The sequence below is a fragment of the Scyliorhinus torazame genome, chromosome 24 (genome assembly GCF_047496885.1).
Source record: "Scyliorhinus torazame isolate Kashiwa2021f chromosome 24, sScyTor2.1, whole genome shotgun sequence".
Lineage (NCBI taxonomy): Eukaryota > Metazoa > Chordata > Chondrichthyes > Carcharhiniformes > Scyliorhinidae > Scyliorhinus > Scyliorhinus torazame.
This window is the reverse complement of record NC_092730.1, coordinates 42,845,184-42,860,188: the sequence shown is the minus strand read 5'-3', so window position 1 is coordinate 42,860,188 and position 15,005 is coordinate 42,845,184. Positions and strand designations below refer to the sequence as shown.

The 15,005-nt window shown below is 51.3% G+C and overlaps 1 protein-coding gene across 1 annotated transcript; it reads left to right on the top strand.

Annotated features, from left to right (window-relative positions):
* Nucleotides 1–349: 349 nt before the first annotated feature.
* Nucleotides 350–807, top strand: LOC140400126 (histone H2B 7-like). Its single transcript, XM_072489601.1, has one exon. The coding sequence runs from the start codon at nucleotides 404–406 to the stop codon at nucleotides 779–781; it is 378 nt and encodes a 125-aa protein (XP_072345702.1). The 5' UTR covers nucleotides 350–403; the 3' UTR covers nucleotides 782–807.
* The last annotated feature ends 14,198 nt before the right edge of the window (nucleotides 808–15,005 follow it).

Genomic DNA, 15,005 nt, shown 5'->3' with positions numbered 1-15,005 from the left:
GCGGTCCGTCCCGCTGTGTACCGCGCATGCGCACCGCCTGATCGGGCTGAGTGGGCACGCATGCGCGGTATAGCCGGCACCCGGGACAGTCCCTGGAGAGTGACGTGTTATTACCAGCAGAGAGAATGTGCTGCTGCCGGCAGAGGGAGGCCCAGAGTCAGAGCAATGTGTCAATTAGGGAATCTGACTGGCCACAGAAGTTTGTGGATGGGCGGGGCAGTTGCTCTAATTGGGTACCTGAAACAACCAATCAGATGCTCGTAGACGTCTGAGCATTCTAAATTCACCAATGGTGACTTGGTCTCTCACCCATCCTTCATTAACATAGTTCACTGAGTTAGTCGAGAAAAGAACAGTTGTGTGGCAATTCTCAGTTATTGTGTGTCTGCAGTTTGCTCTGACCATGGCTGAGGACAAGAAAGCTCCAGCTCCCAAGAAGGGCGCTAAGAAAACCCAGAAGAAGGTACCAGTGAAGGGCAACAGGAAGAGGAGACGAGCCAGGAAGGAGAGTTACTCCATCTACATCTACAAAGTGATGAAGCAGGTTCACCCCGACACCGGCATCTCCTCCAAGGCCATGAGCATCATGAACTCGTTCGTCAACGATATTTTCGAGCGCATCGCGGGTGAGGCTTCCCGCCTGGCCCATTACAACAAGCGCAGCACCATCAGCTCCCGGGAGATCCAGACCGCCGTGCGCCTGCTGCTGCCCGGGGAACTGGCCAAGCACGCCGTGTCGGAAGGGACAAAGGCGGTGACCAAGTACACCAGCTCCAAGTAAAACTGTTCTCAAACTCATCAAACCCAACGGCTCTTTGAAGAGCCACCCACAATTTCTGGAAAGCAGCCAAACCATCGTTTTTAAATTATTATTAGACTATGAATAGCCAAATCGGTTCAAATAGGGTTTCACTTGAACATAACATCCTGGGTGATGTCCAGTTATCGCCCGGTCGATCTTCGTGCCTTGAAAATAAGTCTCATCATTTAGTGACTGCTCGGTGTCCCTGTGTGTCTTTGGTTTCTGACTTGGTCATATTCGGTCCCTGTCGCTAGATTTGGAGAGCCAATAGAACTCCAAAACCTCCCTTTCCATTTATGTTCAGGTTTACTCAATAATCGATCAGTTTATTGAGAGCACACCAGTGTTGTGGGAAAACTCCATTTCAATACTGACACGAGCTCCAAATTGCTCACTCCACTTTTACCACTGAGGAAGCAGTATACAATATGGAAACAAATTATAAAATTTTCACTTGGCCGTATATTTGACATTCTGTCGGCGACTGAGAGCGTTTTAAACAGCAGCCAGATTAAACCCGACTGGACTGCAAATTGTAAAAATTTTTGAAGACAGTTTCGGATCTAAATCCACGTTCTGCAGATTCAAAACGTTTACAAAGATGCCCCCGGACATGCTGAGTTTATCCAGCACGTTCTCCTTAATTCACATTTGCAGCAACGCATTATTTTGCTTTAATTTATTTTGGGTTTGTTGTCAGTTACAGAGAAAGCACGAAATCAGAAACTGACAGATGAAGAGAAACTGTGGTCTAGGGATAGAGAGAGAATCCAACATTCTTACACTCAAAATTCATCGATGTATTCACATTTTTTACGGTCCCAATTCAATTTTCTCTCTTTTATCTTTTCGCGCTCTTTTAAGCTTTGAAATCAATCTTCGGTTGGAATCTGAACATTTGGCGCCCAAACTTTCCGACCTCAGTACCCTGGATCATCCTGATTGGTGCTTCAAACAGATATCTGATTGGTCACGTTGAAGCAGACTCCGCAATGTTGTTCAGATAACCAATCAGCAATGTGTGCACCGCCACTCCTCCTGAAGCTAGAAGAGAAGTGAATGTGGGCGGGTTTCCTCATTCTGTGTGAAAGTGTTTGTGAGATTGGGACAATGTCTGGAAGAGGAAAGACCAGCGGTAAAGCTCGGGCCAAGGCCAAGTCTCGCTCCTCCCGGGCTGGACTGCAGTTCCCGGTGGGCCGTGTTCACAGGCACCTGAGAAAGGGCAACTATGCCCAGCGTGTGGGGGCCGGAGCCCCGGTCTATCTGGCTGCTGTGCTCGAGTATCTGACCGCTGAAATCCTCGAGCTGGCCGGCAACGCGGCCCGGGACAACAAGAAGACCCGCATCATCCCCAGGCACCTGCAGCTGGCCGTCCGCAACGACGAGGAGCTCAACAAGCTGCTGGGAGGGGTGACCATCGCTCAGGGCGGGGTGCTGCCTAATATCCAGGCCGTGCTGCTGCCCAAGAAAAGCAGCGCTGGCGCCGGCAAGAAGTGAAGCGACCATTATTTAATCTAATAACCCAAACGCTCTTTTCAGAGCCACTCACTTTATCTGAAAAAGAGCGAATTATTTTTTGACACGAGATTCTGCTCTGCTACTTAATATGAAAATATTTCACGCTTTATGGTATCAATCCGTAGCGCGGTCCAATAATATTGCTCAAATAAGGAAGCCTGCGATCTAATCTATCCTGTAGAGTTTCTGCAATGGCTATCTAAGTGGGTTACTATGTGACTCGTTTCTTACTCAGGACCGGGAATAATCTAATCCGGGCTGGTTTAACACAGGGCTGGTTTTTAAAGCAGACGAAAGGCCAGCAGGACGGTTCAATTCCCTTCCAGCGTCCCCGAACATGCGGCGGAATGTGGTCTTGTCACAGTAACTTTATTTGAAGCCTACTAGTGAAAATAAGCGATGTTCGTTTCATAAATTCATTCCATGCTATTAATTCTGGTATGTGATTTCAATAAACCTTCCTAAAGCCCATGCTTATATTCGAAATCACGTCAAATGAGTATTGGGTGGTGAAGCTCCCTTCCTGACAGACTTGGTGGCTCTTTGTTGCTGTTGGTGATGTAGCCGGGCTTTAGGCGCGTTCCCCGCGGATGCGGCGGGCCAGCTGGATGTCTTTGGGCATGATGGTGACTCGCTTGGCGTGGATGGCGCACAGGTTGGTGTCCTCAAAGAGCCCCACCAGGTAAGCCTCGCTGGCCTCCTGCAGGGCCATGACGGCGGAGCTCTGGAAGCGCAGGTCTGTCTTGAAGTCCTGAGCGATCTCTCGCACCAGGCGCTGGAAGGGCAGTTTGCGGATCAGCAACTCGGTGGATTTCTGGTAGCGGCGGATCTCCCTCAGAGCCACAGTGCCGGGTCTGTAGCGATGGGGCTTCTTCACTCCGCCCGTGGCTGGAGCGCTCTTGCGGGCCGCTTTGGTAGCCAGCTGTTTGCGAGGAGCTTTGCCTCCGGTCGATTTGCGCGCTGTCTGCTTGGTCCTGGCCATGATGTGAAACTGGGGGAAACGCACACGCTGAGAATGCTGGCGCCGCTCTCTCGCTGCCTATTTAAGACATTATAGTGACCGCCCACTTCTCCTCATTGGATGCAGCCCGATCCCGTGGACAAGTTTGAAAAGAGCGATGAGCCGCAAGGATATCAGGGCCCTGATTGGTGGACCTGCAACTGACACCCCATCAATTTCAAAAAGCCCGCCAATTTCACAGGGACCATGAACGGATAGTTGACAAAACCGAAAAAATCAAAACTCAATCTCAAGTTGTAAATGTGAAAAACTTCTCAATGATTCCTGGTCCCATTTTTGTCTCAGATTCGACCTACTGCCTGAGCACCCGGATTAAATTCAGATTCACTCCCTGATTGTTCTACAACAGACTGGGATAAAGCTCCTATTGAGGGGCGGAATTCTGTCTCATTTTTATCTGATCAGCGATATCGGTTCTTTCAATGCAAAGAGCGATAGGTATTAAAGGGAAAATTGGCTGATTCGTTCAGCGACTGTTCTGGGGGAGATGGAAGGAGGAGGCGGTGTTTACAGATCAGTTATGCAAACAGTGTCTCTGATCAATGTCAGTGTTCATTGTGCGCGGTTACAGGTTTGACCTCGGAGAAAGGTTTTGTGTTTCAGACTGTCCAACTATGTCGCCGAATTATAGAATTTATACTGCAGGAGACCATTCGGCCCATCGAATCTGCACCGGCTCTTCAAGAGTGAAAACAGAAATCAATGCTCGGAAAGGATTTCCTGCTCTAACGCCACCCGTTTTCACAGGAAATCGAGGTTTCCAAGCTATGAGTCGCTAAACCAGCTCGATGAGTTATGCTGCTGCCATTCTAAGGTCAGTGGTCTCATTGTGAGGATTTGGGCGGCTCTTAAAAGAGCCTTTGGATTTTGTTATATTGTCAAATTGACTTTCTCAGCCGCCGAATCCATAGAGAGTGCGGCCCTGGCGTTTGAGAGCGTAAACCACATCCATGGCGGTGACGGTCTTGCGCTTGGCGTGTTCAGTGTAGGTGACGGCGTCCCTGATCACATTCTCCAGGAAAACCTTCAGCACCCCGCGAGTCTCCTCATAGATCAAACCCGAGATGCGCTTAACCCCGCCACGGCGAGCCAGGCGGCGGATTGCTGGTTTGGTGATGCCCTGGATATTATCACGAAGCACTTTGCGGTGCCGCTTTGCTCCGCCTTTACCCAGTCCTTTGCCTCCTTTCCCTCTGCCAGACATGATGCTTGTTCAGTCAAATCGCTGCTGAATGAGACGAGCTGCTGCTCTTTCCTTTATTATACAGCCCGCCCCGACCTGACTGAGAGAGAGAGAGGCGGGGAGCAGACTGAGTGACAGACAGAGCAGTGAAATGTCTTTGATCATCCAGCTCCTCCTCCAACCCACATTTTATATTCCAAACAGAAGTGAAAAGAGCGCGCTGAACAACACGTACAAACTGCAACATCAGATAGCAGCTAGTTAGAAACGCGGATCTATTAAATCCAGACTTGTCAGTAATATTCCCGCCTCAGTTCGGTCCTTTCTAGAACCAGCCCAACTATCTGCTCCTATTTCAACCCCAGCTCCAATTCCATCCCCACACAACTCCTCTCCCAGACGGGTTGGGAATTTTACTAACACCCCTTCCAGCTGATATAAAGTGTTTAAGTTATGAGGTGGGATTTCTTCGCCATGTAACTCTTTTACAGACTCTCCCCTGAATCTGTGAATAATGAAACTAACACAAACTGTGACTGTTGCCCCGGACACATCCCCGGTTAGGAAGAGGCAGCAACATCCCTGTGTTTTAGTGCAGAGTGGGGGGAGAGGCCCGGTGCAGAGCATGTCAGCGAGTGAACGGCAATACTGGATTGACATTTCTGTCTGAAATCTGCTCCCAGCACCGGGACAGCGATTCATTGGTCGGGGGGTCAGCTCTTTCCGGAGAGATGTGGGTGGCTCTGAGAAGAGCCTTTGGGTTCAGGTTTACAATTTGCTCGCCTTCTTTCACTTCTTTGCTGGTTTCTTAGCCTTTACTGATTTGACTTTGGGCTTGGCCCTCGATTGGGTCGGATTTTTTACACCCTTGGTCTTTTTCACAGGAGACCTTTTCTTCGGGGCTGCTTTCTTCGCGCTCTTTTTGGGAGTTGCCGCCTTCTTGGCTGCTGGTTTCTTGGGGGATTTCTTGGCTGCTGGTTTCTTGGGAGATTTCTTGGCTGCTGGTTTCTTGGGAGATTTCTTGGCTGCTGGTTTCTTGGGAGATTTCTTGGCTGCTGGTTTCTTCACTGAAGTTTTCGTGGCTGATGTTTTCTTGGGAGATTTCTTGGCTGCTGTTTTCTTCACTGAAGGTTTCTTGCCTGCTCCGATCTTCATCACTTTCCCCCCGGTTGTCTTCTTAACGATCTTGAAAGAGCCGGAGGCGCCCGTGCCCTTGACCTGAGCCAAGGTGCCTTTAGCCAATTCCCTCCTGACACTTTGCTTGATCTGGGCCCCCCGTTTATCCACATCGACCCCTTTGCTCCGCAGCGCCTTCTTTATGGCCTGGAAGGAAATCCCCTTGCGATCGCGGCTTTCCGCCACAATCTGGAGGATCAGCTCGCCCAGCCCGGGACCTTCTTGTTTCTTCCGGGGAACCGCCTTCTGCTTCTTGACAGCCTTGACTGGGGCGGCGGCTGGAGGAGCCGTTTCGGCGGCTGCACTATCGCTCATGTCCGAGACTCTGCACAAAATCTCTCCGTCAATGTGGGTGAGAAATGAAGCCTCTGGTGGCGGCACTGAGCAACTTAAAGGCAGCGAGCGGACGGGGCGGAGACAACCTGCTCTCAGCTCCAGGCTGCTGCTGCCTCTCTGTGTTTTTCTCTCGTCCCAAACTCTCCAATTCCACTCAAATTCCAGCTCTACAGTGTCCCAGGATAATTCCTTCCTGTCTCTCACACTCTCATGTTTGCTGTAGAAAAGGTTTCACGCGATTTGAAGGCTCCATTTTGCATTTAAACCCGTTTTACTGATGCACTGTTCGCGCTCTCTCACCCGATCGCTCTCATTTTCCCAACCTTTCCACAGAAATCTGGAAAGCAGCATCGAAACTGCCCTGAAATCCAACTTGGAAAAGTAGGAGGGGAACAGGGGGATTGTTGGAATGAAAAATATTTCCATTCAGTCCCAGAGGGATTGGGAGATCTCCTGGTCAGAGCGGACACACAAACACAGTTGGTTTCTCCTGTTTGGCCCGCCCCTTTCACACACTCTCTCTTCCACAATATTCACATCCACACACAAGGTCTGGAAATGACATTTCCCAGGGCAGAATTCTCCCTCTTCTCAACACTTGTTCCCAATCCGTGTCTTAATTATAGATTTTCATCTCACTGATCAATTCTCTGAGTTTTCTGTTTACCTAAATACCCGGCAGCAGCCAGTCATATTTTTAAATCTAAATTCATTGATGACCCACCTTTCGTGAAGGTGAAAATACAATTCATCTCCTCTCTATCAGTGGAGATTTTCCTGCTTGATGTGATCCTCCTGCACTGCCCGGTAACACTGAACCCCAAACTCAACAAGCAGGGACACCCAGTTAAAGACTAATCCCACCCCCTCTGAGAGTGGAGATTTTCACAGTGACACACACATTCTGACCATTCTGATCCCAGTAGCAAATTTAAAAAATAAAGATGGACTCACAGAGCCGGACTTTCTGTGTGGAGGAGGGACAGTGACCGTCTCACCCACAACACGGCAGCTGTGTTCACAGTGAGGGCCAGTGTTACACGTGTTATCACTGTGTCCAGTGTTCACAGTGAGGACCAGTGTTACACGTGTTATCACTGTGTCCAGTGTTCACAGTGAGGGCCAGTGTTACACGTGTTATCACTGTGTCCAGTGTTCACAGTGAGGGCCAGTGTTACACGTGTTATCACTGTGTCCAGTGTTCACAGTGAGGACCAGTGTTAGACGTGCGATCACTGTGTCCAGTGTTCACAGTGAGGGCCAGTGTTACACGTGTTATCACTGTGTCCACAACACTCCTGATGACATATTGAAAATGAGAGAGAAAGACAAGAAAAATAGAGAGTGTGACAGAGAAACAAGGATAAGGATGAACTCATAGAGCTGGACTTTGTGTGTGGAGGGGAGGCACTTCCACAATCCGGGCACCTGGAAATCAGAGGAATGTTTACAACCAGGGGAGTTTCCATCCAGGAGAGTGTTTAAAATTAGTGAGTGTAAACCAGGAGAGTGTGCAAAACCATGAGAATGTGCACACTAAAAATTATGTAAACCTGAGAGTTTGTAAACCAGAGAGTGTGTAAACCAGGGCAGTGTGTACAACAGGGGAGTGTATTCACCAGAAGATTGTGTGAATCATGAGAATGGTGATACCAGAGAAGTGTGTAAATCTAAAGGAGAACAAACAAAAGTACAGCACAGGAACAGGCCCTTCGGCCCTCCAAGCCCGTGCCAACCATGCTGCCCGACTAAACTACAACCTTCTACACTTCCTGGGTCCGTATACCTCTATTCCCATCCTATTCATGTATTTGTCAAGATGCCCCTTAAATGTCAATATCGTCCCTGCTTCCACCACGTCCTCCGACAGCGAGTTCCAGGCACCCACTGTGCTGTGTAAAAAAACTTGCCTCGTACATCTACTCTAAACTTTGCCCCTCGCACCTTAAACCTATGCCCTCTAGTAATGGACCCCTCTACCCTGGGGAAAAGCCTCTGACTATGCCCCTCATAATTTTATAGACCTCTAACAGGTCGCCCCTCAACCTCCGTCGTTCCAGTGAGAACAAACCGAGTTTATTCAACCGCTCCTCATTGCAAATGTCCTCCATACCAGGCACCATCCTGGAAATCTCTACTGCACCCTCTCTAAAGCCTCCACATACTTCTGGTAGTGTGGCGACCAGAATTGAACACTGAACTCCAAGTGTGGCCTAAGGTTCTATACAGTTGCAACATGACTTACCAATTCTTGTACTCAATGCCCCGGCCAATGAAGGCAAGCATGCCGTATGCCTTCTTGACAACTCTCCACCTGTGTTGCCCCTTTCAATGACCTGTGGACCTGTACTGCTGGATCTCTTTGACTTTCAATACTCTTGAGGGTTCAACCATTCACTGTATATTCCCTACCTGCATTAGACCTTACAAAATGCATTGCCTCACATTTGTCTGGATTAAACTCCAACTGTCATCTCCCCGCCCAAGCCGCCAAACGATCTAACTCCTTCTGTATCCTCTGACAGTCCTCATCACTATCTGCAATTCCACCAACCATTGTGTCATCTGCAAACTTACTAATCAGAAAAGTTACATTTTCCTCCAAATCATTTATATATACGATGAACAGCAAAGGTTCCAGCACAGATCCCTGTGGAAGACCACTAGTCACAGTCCTCCAATTAGAAAAGGGGAGTGAGTGAATAAGGGGAGTGAGTAAACCAGGAGAGTGAGTAAACCAGGAGAGTGAGTGAACCAGAGGAGCGAGTAAACCAGGGGAGTGAGTGAATCAGGGGAGTGAGGAAACCAGGAGAGTGGGTAAACCAGGGCAGTGGTTGAACCAGGGGAGTGAGTAAACAAGGGCAGTGAGTAAACCAGGAGAGTGAGTAAACCAGGAGAGTGAGTAAACCAGGAGAGTGAGTAAACCAGGAGTGCGAGTAAACCTGGAGAGTGAGTGAACCAGGGGAGTGAGTAAAACAGGGGAGTGAGTAAACCAGGAGAATGAGTAAACCAGGAGACTGAGTGAACCAGGAGAGTGAGTGAACCAGGGGAGTGAGTAAACCATGAGAGTGAGTGAGTGAACCAGGGGAGTGAGTGAACCTGGAGAGTGAGTGAACCAGGGGAGTGAGTAAACCAGGATGCGAGTAATCCAGGGGAGTGAGTGAACCAGGAGAGTGAGTGAACCAGGGGAGTGAGTGAACCAGGGGAGTGAGTGAACCAGGGGAGTGAGTGAACCAGGGGAGTGAGTGAACCAGGGGAGTGAGTGAACCAGGGGGGTGAGTGAACCAGGGGGGTGAGTGAACCAGGGGAGTGAGTGAACCAGGGGAGTGAGTGAACCAGGGGAGTGAGTGAACCAGGGGAGTGAGTGAACCAGGGGAGTGAGTGAACCAGGGCAGTGAGTGAACCAGGACAGTGAGGGAACCTGGGGAGTGAGTGAACCAGGAGAGTGAGTGAACCAGGGGAGTGAGTGAACCAGGGGAGTGAGTTAACCAGAGAGTGAGTGAACCAGGGGAGTGAGTGACCCAGGAGAGTGAGTGAACCAGGAGAGTGAGTGAACCAGGAGAGTGAGTGAACCAGGGGAGTGAGTGACCCAGGAGAGTGAGTGAACCAGGGGAGTGAGTGAACCAGGGGAGTGAGTGAACCAGAGAGTGAGTGAACCAGGGGAGTGAGTGAACCAGGGGAGTGAGTGAACCGGGAGAGTGAGTAAATCGGGAGAGAGAGTAAATCGGGGGAGTGAGTGAACCGGGAGAGTGAGTAAACCAGGGGAGTGAGTGAACCAGGAGAGTGAGTGAATCAGGAGAGTGAGTGAATCAGGAGAGTGAGTGAACCAGGGGAGTGAGTAAATCTGGGGAGTGAGTAAATCTGGGGAGTGACTAAATCAGGGGAGTGAGTAAACCAGGAGAGTGAGTGAACCAGGAGAGTGAGTGAACCAGGGGAGTGAGTGAACCAGGGGAGTGAGTGAACCGGGAGAGCGAGTGAACCAGGGGAGCGAGTGAACCAGGGGCGTGAGTGAACCGGGAGAGTGAGTGAACCGGGGGTGTGAGTGAACCGGGGGAGTGAGTGAACCAGGGGAAGTGAGTGAACCGGGGGAGTGAGTGAACCGGTGGAGTGAGTAAACCGGGGGAGTGAGTGAACCAGGAGAGTGAGTGAACCAGGAGAGTGAGTGAGTGAACCAGAGGAGTGAGCAAACCAGGAGAGTGAGTAAACCAGGAGAGTGAGTGAACCAGGAGAGCGAGTGAACCAGGAGAGTGAGTGAGTGAACCAGCGGAGTGAGCAAACCAGGAGAGTGAGTGAACCAGGAGAGTGAGTGAATCAGGGGAGTGAGCGAACCAGGAGAGTGAGTGAACCAGGAGAGTGAGTGAACCAGGGGAGTGAGCAAACCAGGAGAGTGAGTGAACCAGGAGAGTGAGCGAACCAGGAGAGTGAGTGAACCAGGAGAGTGAGTGAACCAGGAGAGTGAGTGAACCAGGAGAGTGAGTGAGTGAATCAGGGGAGTGAGCAAACCAGAAGAGTGAGTGAACCAGAAGAGTGAGTGAACCAGGAGAGTGAGTGAACCAGCGGAGTGAGCAAACAAGGAGAGTGAGTGAACCAGGAGAGTGAGTGAACCAGGGGAGTGAGCAAACCAGGAGAGTGAGTGAACCAGGAGAGTGAGTGAACCAGGAGAGTGAGTGAACCAGGGGAGTGAGCAAACCAGGAGAGTGAGTGAACCAGGAGTGAGAGTGAACCAGGAGAGTGAGTGAGTGAACCAGGAGAGTGAGTGAACCAGGAGAGTGAGTGAGTGAACCAGGAGAGTGAGTGAACCAGGGGAGTGAGCAAACCAGGGGAGTGAGCAAACCAGGAGAGTGAGCAAACCAGGAGAGTGAGCAAACCAGGAGAGTGAGTTAACCAGGAGAGTGAGTGAGTGAACCAGGAGAGTGAGTGAACCAGGAGAGTGAGTGAACCAGGAGAGTGAGTGAACCAGGAGAGTGAGTGAACCAGGAGAGTGAGTGAACCAGGAGAGTGAGTGAACCAGCGGAGTGAGCAAACTTGGGGAGTGAGCAAACCAGGAGAGTGAGTGAACCAGGAGAGTGAGTGAACCAGCGGAGTGAGCAAACCAGGGGAGCAAATAAACCAGGAGAGTGAGTAAACCTGGGGAGTGAGTGAACCAGGAGAGTGAGTGAACCAGGGGAGCGAGTGAACCAGTAGGGTGAGGAAACCAGGGGAGTGAGTGAACCAGGGGAGTGAGTGAGCCAGGAGAGTGAGTGAACCAGGGGCGCGAGTAAACCAGGAGAGTGAGTGAACCAGCAGAGCGAGTGAGTAAACCAGGAGAGTGAGTAAACCAGGGGAGTGAGTAAACCAGGAGAGTGAGTGAAGCAGGGGAGTGAGTAATCCACGAGAGCGAGTAAACCAGGGGAGTGAGTGAACCAAGAGAGTGAGTGAACCAAGAGAGTGAGTGAACCAGGAGAGTGAGTAAATCAGGGGAGTGAGTGAACCAGGGGAGTGAGTGAACCAGGGGAGTTAGTGAACCAGGGGAGTGAGTGAACCAGGAGAGTGAGTGAATCAGGAGAGTGAGTGAGTGAACCAGGGGAGGGAGTGAACCAGGTGAGTGAGTGAACCAGGAGAGTGAGTGAACCAGGAGAGTGAGTGAACCAGGTGAGTGAGTGAGTGAACCAGGGGAGGGAGTGAACCAGGTGAGTGAGTGAGTGAACCAGGGGAGGGAGTGAACCAGGTGAGTGAGTGAACCAGGAGAGTGAGTGAACCAGGAGAGTGAGTGAACCAGGAGAGTGCGCGAACCAGGAGAGTGAGTGAGTGAACCAGCGGAGTGAGCAAACCAGGAGAGTGAGTAAACCAGGAGAGTGAGTGAACCAGGAGAGTGAGTGAGTGAACCAGCGGAGTGAGCAAACCAGGAGAGTGAGTGAACCAGGAGAGTGAGTGAACCAGGGGAGTGAGCAAACCAGGAGAGTGAGTGAAGCAGGGGAGTGAGTAAACCACGAGAGCGAGTAAACCAGGGGAGTGAGTGAACCAAGAGAGTGAGTGAACCAAGAGAGTGAGTGAACCAGGAGAGTGAGTAAATCAGGGGAGTGAGTGAACCAGGGGAGTGAGTGAAGCAGGGGAGTGAGTGAACCAAGAGAGTGAGTGAACCAAGAGAGTGAGTGAACCAGGAGAGTGAGTAAATCAGGGGAGTGAGTGAACCAGGGGAGTGAGTGAACCAGGGGAGTGAGTGAACCAGGGGAGTGAGCAAACCAGGAGAGTGAGTGAAGCAGGGGAGTGAGTAAACCACGAGAGCGAGTAAACCAGGGGAGTGAGTGAACCAAGAGAGTGAGTGAACCAAGAGAGTGAGTGAACCAGGAGAGTGAGTAAATCAGGGGAGTGAGTGAACCAGGGGAGTGAGTGAACCAGGGGAGTGAGTGAACCAGGGGAGTGAGTGAACCAGGGGAGTGAGTGAACCAGGAGAGTGAGTGAATCAGGAGAGTGAGTGAGTGAACCAGGGGAGGGAGTGAACCAGGTGAGTGAGTGAACCAGGAGAGTGAGTGAACCAGGAGAGTGAGTGAACCAGGAGAGTGAGTGAACCAGGGGAGTGAGTGAACCAGGAGAGTGAGTGAACCAGGAGAGTGAGCGAACCAGGAGAGTGAGTGAGTGAACCAGCGGAGTGAGCAAACCAGGAGAGTGAGTAAACCAGGAGAGTGAGTGAACCAGGAGAGTGAGTGAGTGAACCAGCGGAGTGAGCAAACCAGGAGAGTGAGTGAACCAGGAGAGTGAGTGAACCAGGGGAGTGAGCAAACCAGGAGAGTGAGTGAACCAGGAGAGTGAGTGAACCAGGAGAGTGAGCGAACCAGGAGAGTGAGCGAACCAGGAGAGTGAGTGAGTGAACCAGGAGCGAGTGAGCAAACCAGGAGAGTGAGTGAACCAGGAGAGTGAGTGAACCAGGGGAGTGAGTGAACCAGGGGAGTGAGTGAACCGGGGGAGTGAGTGAACCGGGGGAGTGAGTGAACCGGGGGAGTGAGTGAACCGGGGGAGTGAGTGAACCGGGAGAGTGAGTACATCGGGAGAGTGAGTAAATCGGGAGAGTGAGTAAATCGGGGGAGTGAGTGAACCGGGGGAGTGAGTGAACCGGGGGAGTGAGTAAACCTGGGGAGTGAGTAAATCAGGGGAGTGAGTGACCCGGGAGAGTGAGTGAACCAGGAGAGCGAGTGAACCAGGAGAGTGAGTGAACCAGGAGAGTGAGTGAACCAGGAGAGTGAGTGAACCAGGAGAGTGAGTGAACCAGGAGAGTGAGTGAACCAGGAGAGTGAGTGAGTGAACCAGCGGAGTGAGCAAACCAGGAGAGTGAGTGAACCACGGGAGTGAGTGAACCAGGGGAGTGAGTGAACCAGGGGAGTGAGTGAGCCAGGGGAGTGAGTGAGCCAGGGGAGTGAGTGAACCAGGGGAGTAAGTGAACCAGAGAGTGAGTGAACCAGGGGAGTGAGTGAACCAGGAGAGTGAGTGAACCAGGACAGTGAGTGAACCAGGAGAGTGAGTGAACCAGGAGAGTGAATGAACCAGGGGAGTGAGTGAACCAGGGGAGTGAGTGAACCAGGGGAGTGAGTGAATCAGGGGAGTGAGTGAACCGGGAGACTGAGTGAACCAGGACAGGGAGTGAACCAGGAGAGGGAGTGAACCAGGAGAGTGAATGAACCAGGGGAGTGAGTGAACCAGGAGAGTGAGTGAACCAGGGGAGTGAGTGAGCCAGGGGAGTGAGTGAACCAGGGGACTGAGTGAACCAGGAGAGTGAGTGAACCAGGAGAGTGAGTGAACCAGGGGAGTGAGTGAACCAGAGGAGTGAGTGAACCAGAGGAGTGAGTGAACCAGAGGAGTGAGTGAACCAGGGGAGTGAGTGAACCAGGAGAGTGAGTGAACCAGGAGAGTGAGTGAACCAGGGGAGTGAGTGAACCAGGAGAGTGAGTGAACCAGGAGAGTGAGTGAACCAGGAGAGTGAGTGAACAAGGAGAGTGAGTGAAGAAGGAGAGTGAGTGAACCAGGAGAGTGAGTGAACCAGGAGAGTGAGTGAGTGAACCAGGGTAGTGAGTGAACCAGGGCAGTGAGTGAACCAGCAGAGTGAGTGAACCAGGAGAGTGAGTGAACCAGGAGAGTGAGTGAAGAAGGAGAGTGAGTGAACAAGGAGAGTGAGTGAGTGAACCAGCGGAGTGAGCAAACCAGGAGAGTGTGTGAACCAGGAGAGCGAGTGAACCAGGAGAGCGAGTGAACCAGGAGAGTGAGTGAACCAGGAGAGTGAGTGAACCAGGAGAGTGAGTGAACCAGGAGAGTGAGTAAACCAGCGGAGTGAGCAAACCAGGAGAGTGAGTGAACCAGGAGAGTGAGTGAACCAGCGGAGTGAGCAAACCAGGAGAGTGAGTGAACCAGGAGAGTGAGTGAACCAGGAGAGTGAGTGAGTGAACCAGGAGAGTGAGTGAACCAGGAGAGTGAGTGAACCAGGAGAGTGAGTGAACCAGGAGAGTGAGTGAACCTGGGGAGTGATCAAACCAGGAGAGTGAGTGAACCAGGAGAGTGAGTGAACCAGGAGAGTGAGTGAGTGAACCAGGAGAGTGAGTGAACCAGGAGAGTGAGTGAACCAGGAGAGTGAGTGAACCAGGGGAGTGAGCAAACCAGGAGAGTGAGTGAACCAGGAGAGTGAGTGAACCAGCGGAGTGAGCATACCAGGGGAGCGAATAAACCAAGAGAGTGAGTAAACCTGGGGAGTGAGTGAACCAGGAGAGTGAGTGAACCAGGAGAGTGAGTGAACCAGGAGAGTGAGTGAACCAGGGGAGCGAGTGAACCAGGAGAGTGAGTAAACCAGGGGAGTGAGTGAACCAGGACAGTGAGTGAACCAGGGGCGCGAGTAAACCAGGAGAGTGAGTGAACCAGCAGAGCGAGTGAGTAAACCAGGAGAGTGAGTAAACCAGGAGAGTGAGTGAAGCAGGGGAGTGAGTAAACCACGAGAGCGAGTGAACCGG

Excerpts from the sequence above, each read along its gene's own strand:
- LOC140400126 (XM_072489601.1), top strand. The coding sequence starts at position 404 with ATGGCTGAGGACAAGAAAGCTCCAGCTCCCAAGAAGGGCGCTAAGAAA.